This window comes from Xyrauchen texanus, chromosome 35 (genome assembly GCF_025860055.1).
Source record: "Xyrauchen texanus isolate HMW12.3.18 chromosome 35, RBS_HiC_50CHRs, whole genome shotgun sequence".
In the NCBI taxonomy this organism is placed as follows: Eukaryota; Metazoa; Chordata; class Actinopteri; order Cypriniformes; family Catostomidae; genus Xyrauchen; species Xyrauchen texanus.
In genome coordinates this window covers 1,072,222-1,084,422 of record NC_068310.1, presented here as the reverse complement: position 1 = coordinate 1,084,422, position 12,201 = coordinate 1,072,222, and the positions used below count along the sequence as shown (strand labels likewise).

Genomic DNA, 12,201 nt, shown 5'->3' with positions numbered 1-12,201 from the left:
TTTTCAGCTCCTCTGAGAGTTCTTTGCCATGAGGTGCCATATTGAACTTCCAGCGACCAGTATGAGGGAGTGTGAGAGCGATGACACCAAATTTAACACACCTGCTCCCCATTCACACCTGAGACCTTGTAACACTAACGAGTCACATGACACCGGGGAGGGAAAATGGCTAATTGGGCCCAATTTGGACATTTTCACTTAGGGGTGTACTCACTTTTGTTGTCTGCGGTTTAGACATTAATGGCTGTGTGTTGAGTAATTTTGAGGGGACAGCAAATTTACACTGTTATACAAGCTGTACACTCACTACTTTACATTGTAGCAAAGTGTCATTTCTTCAGTGTTGTCACATGAAAGGATATAATAAAATATTTACAAAAATGTGAGGGGTGTACTCACTGTGAGATACTGTAATTTGTCCTTGGCTGCATTATACATTTTTCCTTATTGGGACTATAATCAAAGTTTGCGTAAGTAGACGTGTTGGGGGGGATTTGCCTATTGAAAATGTCAAATTAAAATGTAATTCTTCTCAAATGAACAAAATGAACAAAATGACTTGAATCTCGGTCTCATTCAGCAAAATGAACAAATCTTTCTTTAAGTCAGTAAAATGATCTGATCTTCCAATCACTACAAGAATTACATTGTTTACATAAGCCCACCTGACATCAATGCTTAGGGCTGTCAAGAGCTGCAAACGCAGGACGTGCTGCTGTGCCACGTACAAGTTTAAACAAGGCAGGAGAAAAGGCAGAGGAATAGAAATTGCGCACATCAGTTCTTATGTGTATTTTCACATTTTTTGTTGAATGTGTGAATGTGAACAAGATTTAAGGACTGTTCAGTCTTACGTACCCCCAACCCAGCAATACCTCCGTGCCCCACACTATGAGAACCACTGATGTACAGTGTAAACGCACTCAATGTTTTTAATTTTGCAAGTTACTCTTCACATTTTAGTCAACTATTTCACCAATAGTTTCTGTTCCATAATTGTTTTACCATTTAAATTTAGCTGAAAAGCCTACAATGGGCTGTTTATTGGTAGGTTCCATTGTGACAAAGTCCAATATGTTTTTAAAGAATATCTATCTTTTCTTTTCTCACTGTCATCACATAAGATAAAAGATTTTATATGCTCATCAAACTGATGAGATCAAGAAAATTGTCAGTTAAAATGATATTGCAATACACATGAATTTAAAAGCACACTGCCTAATATTTAATAATGGTGGAACATTACAAAATGTATTTTCAGTACTTCAGTACCTTTCCAGTATCTGCTATTTATCAGAGACTTTATTTTGGGAAACTTTTACTCCATAAATTTTTAAAAGGACAATATCTATGTTTTTACTCCACTTCGTTTCAGGAAATCATGCCGCTCCTCTTTATTTTGAAGTAAAGAAATAATTAATATTATACACAACATTTTTGTGATTAAATGAGTCATTATGAAACAATTTGAGATGAAATGATTAATCATTTTGAGCCAATACTTTTGCATGCAACACGAGTAAAAGCAAGCTAGGTCTGAGGGGCAATAAAAATGGTAGAGGGGAACCAAAACAACGAGCGTGTTTACGTGCACAACAATACGTGGGTTACTAACAAAACGTGTTTATTAAAGTCATTTATTCTGACAACATCAAACCAACATATTGTTAAAACAGAAAACCTTTGAGTCGGTTTGATGTGATTTGGACTGATCCAGTCACAGCGGTTCTTGAGTAAATGACTCACTGACTAAATGATGGAGTCAGGGCAGGTTTCAAGTTGGCAGCTCACTGACTTCAATACAGCAATAGAGCTTGAGTATATGGAGGATTTGCCCAGTGAAGTTACAGTACTATAATAGATAAATGCAGATCATTAGAGGAATACATTACATCCGTGAGATAAACAACTTTAGCATTGATAACTGTAAATGATAATCATTTCATCAGGGTATTTGTATTTTTACACAAGAACAGGATTTGTGTACTACATCAACCATATATACTCATGCAATTTTTAGGGAATATTTATAATGAGTACACATATTATTAGGCATTTTGTAAACTTCAAAATAAAGGCTGGATGTGGCATGTATGGCTTATAAGAGTACCAGGGCTTTCAGCATTTGCCAGCTCATGCATTTTATTTAGTTACTATTTACTGTTTGAAAATCATAGCTTGTTTTAACAACAATTTAATAATAAAAAGGTTTTATTCTGACCAGTCCTGCATGGGCCACAGTTAGCATCTCCAGCTGAATGACTCGTTCTTGTCCCTTCTCTCCTGGAGTGGCAGTCATCGGAGCTCTGTTTTCATTGGACAAGAAGAAGCGATTCCCCTTGCCTCCTGCTCCTCCATATGCAGCAGTATACAACAGGCCATGCTGCGAGAGGTCCACCACAATTCCCCCCTCCTCCTTCACTATAGTCCCTATAGGAACCTGCATTAAAATACATTAGATACACATGACTGAGAATCTTAATGCCACATTTAGCCATGTTCACATACAAGATGATCTGAACTGTTTGAAACTCACAGAGATGTAGGTGGGACTACCATTGCGTCCATAGCAGTTTTTGCTGCTTCCTCCCTCTCCTTTTTTCCCATAATACAATGCTGCCAGTGAAGACAGTGATTTTACCTGCTGGTCCACTGCAAACAAGGATGATGTGAATTAGTTTACACATGCAGTTAGGACAGTGCCGTGTGGTGGAATTAAGAAATGAGAAGACAGAGTGACATCACATTTCCATTTGACGTTTACATAGTTTTCAGCCAAAACCCATACAGAAATCTAATCACAATTAGAGCTGTCAATTATTTATTTTCTTTAATCACTATTAATCGCATGATTTTTGCAGTTAATCATTATAAATCACAGATTTGAAAGGTTCTGAAATTTGACACCACATATCCTTTTCCTGTTAAAATGGATTTAATTCCATCTCAGGAAAGAAAACAAAACAATTTCCAAATAAAGCTTTCCACAGTATAAAGATAGAAATTAGGGATGAGACAATACATCGAATTTTGATATATCACAAACCAAATAAATTACAAACCATATCAAGGCAAAACTCGATATTTTGAAGTTTGAAACACTGTTTTCTGTCCATGTGATCATAAATTAAATGACCCCTCAAACATCATAACATATCGCTTGATTTTACCCCTACTGTGCTTTTTTCTACATTGTTTACAGAGTTCAAACAAAGACCTTGAAGTGCCAAAAAGTAGCTTTTAGAAATGTAAGTACTGGAATACCTGGAAAATCGCCTGGTTGAAAAGTGCTTGAGATTAAAACGGACAATTTCTTCCATCTAATATGTAGGCCAATCCATTAAAGATGAGATCCCAAAGAGGCTGACTACCACCCTTTGAGTCGGGAGTTCAAATCCAGGGCATGCTGAGTGACTCCAGCCAGGTCTCCTAAGCAACCAAATTGGCCCAGTTGCTAGGGAGGGTAGAGTCACATGGGGTAACTTCCAAGTGGCCACTATAATGTGGTTCGCTCTTGGTGGGGCGCGTGGTGAGTTGTGCGTGGATGCCACGGAGAGTAGCGTGAAGCCTCCAAACACGCTATGTCTCTGCAGTAAAGTGCTCAACAAGCCACGTGATGGGATTAGAAGAGTGTTTGGGGTAGACCTGACCTGCTAAAGAGAGATGGACTCCATTCCTCCATGGAAGGTGCCGCTCTCCTCTCTAGTAATTTGGCTCATAATCTTAATAATGATAGTATTTGACTAACTGGGGCCCAGGTCAGGAAGCAGACAAACTGGTTAATCCAAACATCTGCTAGCTGCCTTGAGACGTCACACAGGTCACATAAACTACAACACATAGAGACTGTATCACCTAGATATCTCAAAGAGACTGTTCCCCGAACTACCAAACACAAAACCCTCACTAAATCATTTAGAAAATGTTTTATTTAGGTCAAACTTGAACAAAGCAAACAAATTAAAGATAAACATCACATAAAAATAGGGCTACTAAGCATTAGATCTCTTTCTACCAAAGCACTAATTGTAAATTAAATATTACTGATCATCGTTTGGATGCGCTCTGTTTGACTGAAACCTGGCTTAAAATGGATGAATATATTGGTTTAATTTAATCTACTCCACCAGTTTATTGTTATGAACATGAGCCTCGTCTGAAGGGTCGAGGAGGTGGTGTTGCTAAAATTTACAGTGAAGATTTTGGTCTTACTCAGAGGACAGAATATAAATTTAAGTCTTTTGAACTAATAATGCAAATGTGACGCCATCAGATATCATTTTTAAAAACTCATCTTTTACCCTTGCTACAGTATATAGATCACCCGGGCCTTATTCTGATTTCCTTGGTGAATGTGCACATTTTTTATCAGAACTTGTAGTTAAAGTAGATAGAGCTTTAATTCTTGGTGATTTCAACTTTCACATAGATAATGAAAAAGGTACATTGGGATTAGCATTTATCGATATTCTCAACCCTCTTGGAGTCAGACAAAATGTAACGGGACCAACTCATCGCCATAATCATATGCTAGATTTAATTCTGTCATATGGAGTTGATGTTGATAATATAGAAATTCTGCAGCAGAGCGATGACATCTCAGATCGTTCCCTCGTCTCTTGTATGCTGCGATCAGCTATTGTTACTCCATCTACACCACGCTATCATTTAGGTAGAACTATTCTTTCGACCTCTAAAGATAGCTTCACTAATAATCTTCCAGATCCATCTCATACACTCAGTAAACCCCAAAGCCCAGAAGAACTTAATGAAATAACAGAAAATATAAATACAGTCATCTCTAGCACTCTTGATAATGTCGCCCCCCTACGATTAAAGTAATAAGCCATGCACCATGGTACAATGATCACACTCATGCTCTCAAGAGAGCAGCTAGGAAAATGGAGCGCAAATTAGAAGTATTTTTGGGGTGCATGGAAGAATAGTGTCTGTAGCTACAGACAGCCACTAAAAGCTGCAGGTCAGCATATTTCAGTATAGTCATAGAAAATAACCACAACAATCCAAGGAGCTTATTCAGTACTGCGGCTTAATTGGTAAGGAATAAAGCCTCAACAGAACCAGATATTATAGCACCTCAGAAAATATCTCTCATAATTTTCTTCGTGCAACTTCAATTCCTTCATTGTCATAGGTCATGAAGAGCTAACAAAACATATCGAAAAATCAAAAGCCGCAACATGTTTGTTAGATCCAATACCAACTAAGCTCTTAAGAGGCATTTTCTGTCATTTCAGAAACTTTAAAATGGCAGTCAACAAACTGCATATTAAGAAGCCAGAACTTGATCATGGAGAACTGGCTAATTATAGACTGATTTCAAATCCCGTTTATGTTGAAAATACTAGAAAAGGTAGTATTCTCCCAAATATTTCAAATTCTATAGAGAAATAGTACAGCTGTGGCCAAAAGTATTGGCAGTGAAATAAATTTTGTGTTTTGCAAAGTTTGCTGCTTAAAAATGTGTACATTGTTTTTTAACATGTTTCTATGGTATACTGGAAAACAATGATATGCATTTCATAAATTTGAAAGGCTTTTATTGGCAAAAACATTCAATATATGCAAAGAGTCAATATCCTTGTTCTTCATAACCTCTGCAATTCGCTCTGGCATGCTGGATATCAGCTTCTGTGCTAAATCCTGACTGATGACGATCCATTCTTGCGTTATTAGTGCTCAGAGTTGATCACAATTTGTGGGCTTCTGCTTGTCAACTCGCCTTTTGAGGATTGACCACAGATTCTCAATGGGTTTAAGATCCGGGGATTTGCCTGGCCACGGATCCAAAATTGAAATGTAATGATCACCGAGCCATTTCATTATCACTCTTGCCTTGTGACATGGTGCTCCATCATGCTGGAAAATGCATAGATAATCACCAAATTGTTCCTGGATCTTTGGGAGAACTTGCTCTTGCAGGACATTTTTATATCATGCTTTTATTTATGGCACTGTTTTTGGGCAGAATTGTGAGAAAACCCACTCCCTTGGATGAAAAGCAACCCCACACATGGATGGTCTCAGGATGCTTTGATTGGAAAATTCCAATCCTTGTACTTTCTGCAGAATATCAGTCTATCCTTGATGTTTTTCTTGGAGAGAAGTGGCTTCTTTGCTGCCCTTCTTGACACCAGGTCATTGTCAAAAAGTCTTTGCCTCACTGTGTGTGCAGATGCAATCACACCAACCTACTGCCAATATTGAGCAAGATCTGCACTGGTGGTGACACGATTCCATAGCTGACTCCTCAGGAGGAGATGGTCCTGCAGCTTGCTGGATACTCTGGGACATCCTGAAGCCTTCTTCACTGCAGTGGAACCTCTCTCCTTGAAGTTCTTGGTGATCCGGTAAATGGTTCTTTCAGGTGCAATATTCTTTGCAGCAATTTCTTTGCACGTGAGGTTATTTTGATGCAAAGAGATGATGACTGCACGTATTTCTTTAGAGGTAACGATTGCTAATAAGAACACAATGATTGGAAGCACTTCTTCCCTCCTTTTATAGCAATCAGTCTGCTTTTATTATCCAATCAGAATGATAAGAGTGATTTCACCTGACTAGTACTCATTCACACTTTCCCAGGTGCTGCTGATATGATTAGTGAAATGATGTTAGCTGGTCATCTTGTGCCAGGGACAAAAAAAAAACAGTGAAATTTGTTTTTTTGTGATAAAGTAAATATTTTTGGCCAATGAAGCTTTTTGCAATTATTTAAAATACATCTGATCACTCTGCACAATAATCTAGAAACAATGTGAATAAACTCCACAACAACTGAAGCACAACACAAAATTTGTCACTACCAATACTTTTGGCCACGGCTATATATATATATATATATATATATATATATATATATATATATATATATATATATATATGAACAAATTCAGTCAGGATTTAGGCCTCATCACAGTATAGAGACAGCACTTGTCAGAGTTACAAATGACTTGCTCTTATCATCTGATCGCGGCTGCATTTCACTTCTAGTGCTTTTAGATCTTAGTGCTGCATTCAACATGATAGATCACAACATTCTTTTGAATAAGCTAGAGAATTATGTTGGCATTTTTGGAGTTGCATTAGCATGGTTTAGGTCTTATTTATCCATTTTGTCTATGTAAATGAGGAATTGTCAAACCAAACAAAAGTGGAATCCCACAGGGATCAGTTTTAGGGCCTCGCTTTTCTCCTTGTATATGCTTCCCCTGGGAGATATTATAAGGAATCGTGGAATAAGTTTCCACTGTTATGCAGACGATACCCAACTTTACATTTCTTCAAAACCTGATGAGATTTCACAATTCTCCAAATTAGCAGTGTGTATCAATGAAATAAAAGATTGGATGGCCAGAAATGTCCTTCTACTCAATTCCGACAAAACAGAGGTACTAATTATTGGACAAAAAAACTCTAAAAATAAGCTGCTAATATATTATTTGACTCTCGATGGATGTACCGTTACATCATCTTCAACGGTGAAGAACTTAAGTGTTATATTCAGAGGTGGCGGCAGCCGATTTTGCCGGTGCTTCAGCCCCGAATGTTTTGAGTGTAGCCCCTAATGTATTTTGAAAATTTGACTGACAAATTTGAAACCGGACAATAGCCTATGTAAACCTCCGAAATCATAAGTTGCCTTATTTCATTGTGCTTTGGCTTTGCACATACTGCATACAGCCTGTAAAAATAGACATAGGCATAATCTAGCCTATAGAATAAGTTCCTTTGCTACATCAACTAACGTTACTTAGTGGCGAGTTAACAGCAGTTAGCAGGAAAGACAGCAAAAATTAAGCAAATGAGGCTGTGGGGATTTCTCCGAAAGAAGTCAGTGGGTAAGAATTCACATTTTGTCCTTAAAGTCTAAAGATCATCATCTAGCTGGCTTTCACCCACAGTAGGCTAAACCTCAAGAGGTCCACTATCGACTGCCATTACATGTTGTAGCCTCCGTGTGCAGAGGTACTCAACAGGCGGCCCGCGGGCCGCATCCGGCCCGTCGGCATTCATTTTATGGCCCGCGTCATGCAAAAAATTAATGCATTTTTTTTATAATTTGAGCTCAAAGGTTGCGCAAATATTAGACCGTGTGACATATATGTAGGTAGCTATAGCCTACATGTATACCGCAGACGCTTTGGATAATTTGTTGATGAAACATTGACTAAAATTAAGATACAATGTATACAAAAAGAAATTCGCTTTCTCCAAAACAAAACTTTAGTCAAAATGATGTCTGACCCATTCCAAATTTTCTCCGATATATTGGTCACCTTATGATCCTATTTTACTCATCTCATGGGTTCCCTTTTCATATAATCAACATAGATGATATTAAAAAACAACATTTATAAGTTTAAGTTTTTTAACTTATAAGCGTCGCACCGCTCCGCTTTGCTCACATGCTCTGGTGTGTGTCCTATACATGCATTTGCGCGTGCATGTGGTGGAGGGGTGCGATTTTCGAATAATAATCAAATAATTATTAGTGATCTTCGAATGTCATTTTTGCTTGAAGATTTCGTTTTGTATACATTTTATCTTCATTTTAATCAATGTTTCATCAACAAATTTGCCTGGATTAATAAATAAGAAGAAACTAATAGTAGACAATATCAGGACATGGAGGCGCCAGCGCGTGAACTGGAACGTGTCTCATAAATTATCTGAAACTCAGCGTATAAACTACTTGTCATCTATAGAAATCTTTAAATATCTACTTTTAAACAAAACAATTAAAAACTAAAAGAAATGACCTACTCTCTGCTTGCTAATTCATATGAAGTGTGCATTTCTATATGCGCTGCATCGTCAACTTTATCTTTGCAGCCACTGACATAGAACAAGTTTATTGATAAACAATTCAAATGTTTCATGCATAATCATTACTTTTGCCGGTTCTTTGTGGCAAGCTTTATTTCAGGTGTTGCATGATATCTATGCGTCCAAGTAGCCTATCAGTGCTTCGCCTGTGCTTGATCTGCATTGCTATTTGTACTCGTTGTGAATAAGCAGGCCAAAAGAAGTATTTTTATTTTTTGTCACTTTTACTGACATGCTACCCGACAATAGGATTCCATGAATTATGCTAAGCTAAGCTAGCGGCGGCGCTGCCAGACAATGCATGCACTGAGACAAAAATGCATTTGTAGGGGAGACGGTGAATAACCCCAAATTCAAAAAACGGTGGAGTATTCCTTTAAAAGTTAGATGTACTGGGCTAATAGTGGGTATTAGTAGTAGGCTAAGAATAATAACTTTGTAAAGTGACCCTGAGTACAAAAACATGTAAGAAAACATTTAATAAATAATTGAACATTTGATGTAGGCTAGGCCTATAGATATATTATAGGCATAATCAATAAATGTTAAATGTTAAAATATAAAGATAATATATATTTAATGGCCCTCAACATCTGCTCATGAAGGCTATAACAAAAATCGTGAGAAAACTGGGTATGCACCTTTAAGGTTGTGGTGCTATAACGGATGCCGCGAAAATTAAGAGAGCTTATTCGTCGGCGATGAATCATAGCTGAAACCCCATCAGTCAACTAAACCTTGTGAACATACTGTATCTTGTGTGTTCGTACTGTACATTAGATATCGATGGCTTCAAAGAAAAGGAAGGTTGACGATGAAAACAGAGTTTTCAACCCTGATTGGCAAATGGAATTCGCCTTTGCGGACATAGGTGGCAAACCAATGTGTCTCATTTGTCAAAAACAATTGCTGTATTAAAACGAGCTAATTTGCAACGCCACCATGAGCAGCTTCATTCCGATTTCAGCGTTGCATATCCACATAGCAGCTCAGTCAGGAGTCAAAAGGTACAGACATTGCTAGCTGGTTTTAATGCCCAGAGATGCATGTTCCGCGGCATTGTTAAAAGTGCTGACAATATTACCGAGGCCTCATTCAGAATTGCTTGGAATATTGCAAAAGCAAAGAGGCCTGCTACAGAGGGAGAATTTCTCAAAAATACATTTATGGACTGTGCAGAATCACTGTTTTCGGATTTTAAGAACAAGGAAGACATCATCAGGCAAATCTCAAAGCTGCAGTTGTCTGATTCAACAGTGACCAGACGAGTAGAATTGATTTCAGACGATCTCTTTTCACAGTTGCTAACAGACATTGAAAGTTCAGAGTACTTCAGTTTAGCACTGGATGAATCTACTGACAGCACAGATGTTGCACAGCTAGCAGTGTGGGTGCGTTTTCTTAAAGGGGAGAAATTTGTCGAGGAAATGTTGACCTTGCTCCCATTGAAAGGCCAAACCCGTGGAGAGGATATTCACTCCAGCACTGATGAATTTTTTTCATGGTCCAGGCAAAAACATAAATTTGAAAAAGCTTGTTTCTGTGACTACTGATGGTGCCCCATCAATGGTTGGGAAGGAAAAGGGATTAATCGCTTTACTTAGAAAAGATTCTGAAATACCAGCCTTCTTCTCATACCACTGCATTCTGCATCAGGAGCAACTGTGCAGCAAGCTCAAACGTGGAGAGCTCAAAATGGCAATGGACACAGTGACACGAACAGTCAATTTTATTCTTGCACATGCTCTGAAACACAGACAGTTCCGTTCCTTGGTCGCAGAGTTTGAAAGCGCATACCCTGACTTGGCAATGCACGCGGAGGTCAGATGGCTTAGTCGTGGAAATGTCCTTGATCGCTTCATGGAATTACTTCCAGTTGTGCTCATATTTTTGAAAGAGAAGGGCCGACATGATTTACTGGCAGCCCTCGAAGATGACACATTCATGCACAATGCAGCTTTTCTGACTGATGTTACGCGACATTTAAATGCACTCAATCGTAAGCTTCAAGGTAAACAAAAGATTCTTCCGATGATGCTGAACGATGTGGCTGCATTTGAAGCGAAAATTGACTTGTTCAGCGCAACAACTTCAGGAAAGAAATTTCACTCACTTTTCTGTTCTGCAGTCACAAGTGACAGAACCTGGCTCATTTTCACCCAGTGCTTACTGTTTATATCTCAGGGAGCTAAAAGACGAGTTTTCCTCCCGATTTGCGGACGTTAAATCCTTCACACCTGTACTGGCATTCACAGAAAATCCATTTGCTTGTGACATACAGGCTACGTCTGTCGCAGTCATGTCAGAACCCTTCAGCGTGGAAAGGGCAGCGTTTGAGGAGCAACTCATAGAGCTGCAGCACAACACCATCTTTAAAGAGAGACATAAAGAAGAGAGCATTGACACATTCTGGACCAAGTGTGTTCTGAAAGACACATTCCCTGCATTAAGTCAGTGTGCTTTAAAAATCTTGACCTGCTTTGGATCTACATATGTGTGTGAAAGTGCTTTCTCTGCAATGGGAATAATAAAGTCAAAGCAACGTTCACGTTTAACTGACAGACATTTGACAGACTGTCTTAGAGCAGCTACCAGTGAGCAACAGGCTGACCTGAAATCACTGGTAAAAAGAATTCAGACTCAGAATTCCCACTAGGAACAAGGACTACTTTTTATCAGGGCTTAGAAAGTAGCCTGTATTTTGATTTTCCTCATACATTTCTCATTTTTTGCTTTAATATTGCAAGACAATTGTTATTCCACTTTTTTGTTCCAGATTTTTTTTTCATGTTCAGTATTACTTTAAATAGGACAAAGACTAGCAAGACAGGTAATAAACTGCATTTCTAAATAAGTAAAACGGTAAATATTGTCATAAATAAAATCTTACGATGCAAGTTCTAATTTGTGGCCCTTCACATTTTATGTGGTTTAAATGTGGCCCCCTTGGCATCTGAACTTGAGTACCCCTGGTATAGAGACTGACGCATCTTGGTAGCTCCTCGTTAGCGCATTTGACTCTCACGCCGGAGACCGCGGTTCGAGTCCCGTTCGGAGTGTACTTTTCTTGTTTATCAGGTGTTGTTTTCGCTAAGGATAACCAATAAGCATTAGAATAAAATGTATGTGTGACTTGTTTTGTGATATTAGTTTGTAGTAAATATACACCTTGATTTGATTAAATGGTTTTGTAGAGTGTAGCAAAGATGAGCAACAGACTTAGGAGGCAGCAGCAGCAGCTGTGCCAGAATCAGGCATGGAAACTGCTAACAATTAATCAGTCACTTTACTTTAGAGAAAGTTAAAAGTGAAACATTGTTTATCCCAATGATCCTAATGAAAGGATTTTGA

At 38.3% G+C, this 12,201-nt stretch overlaps 1 protein-coding gene and 1 long non-coding RNA gene across 3 annotated transcripts in view; one reads left to right on the top strand and one right to left on the bottom strand.

Moving 5' to 3' along the window:
• Positions 1-12,201, top strand: part of LOC127628719 (uncharacterized) — a 244,004-nt gene that overhangs the window by 117,212 nt on the left and 114,591 nt on the right. The gene's annotated exons all lie outside the window — the stretch shown is intronic.
• The window catches only part of mtg2 (mitochondrial ribosome-associated GTPase 2), an 87,221-nt gene that overhangs the window by 43,828 nt on the left and 31,192 nt on the right, over positions 1-12,201 (bottom strand). For both annotated transcript variants that reach the window (XM_052105540.1, XM_052105541.1), the window contains 2 exons: positions 2,537-2,652; positions 2,222-2,440 (listed from right to left, as the gene is read on the bottom strand). In XM_052105540.1, the coding sequence (XP_051961500.1) occupies positions 2,222-2,440; positions 2,537-2,652 (335 nt within the window). The remainder of the gene's footprint in view (positions 1-2,221; positions 2,441-2,536; positions 2,653-12,201) is intronic.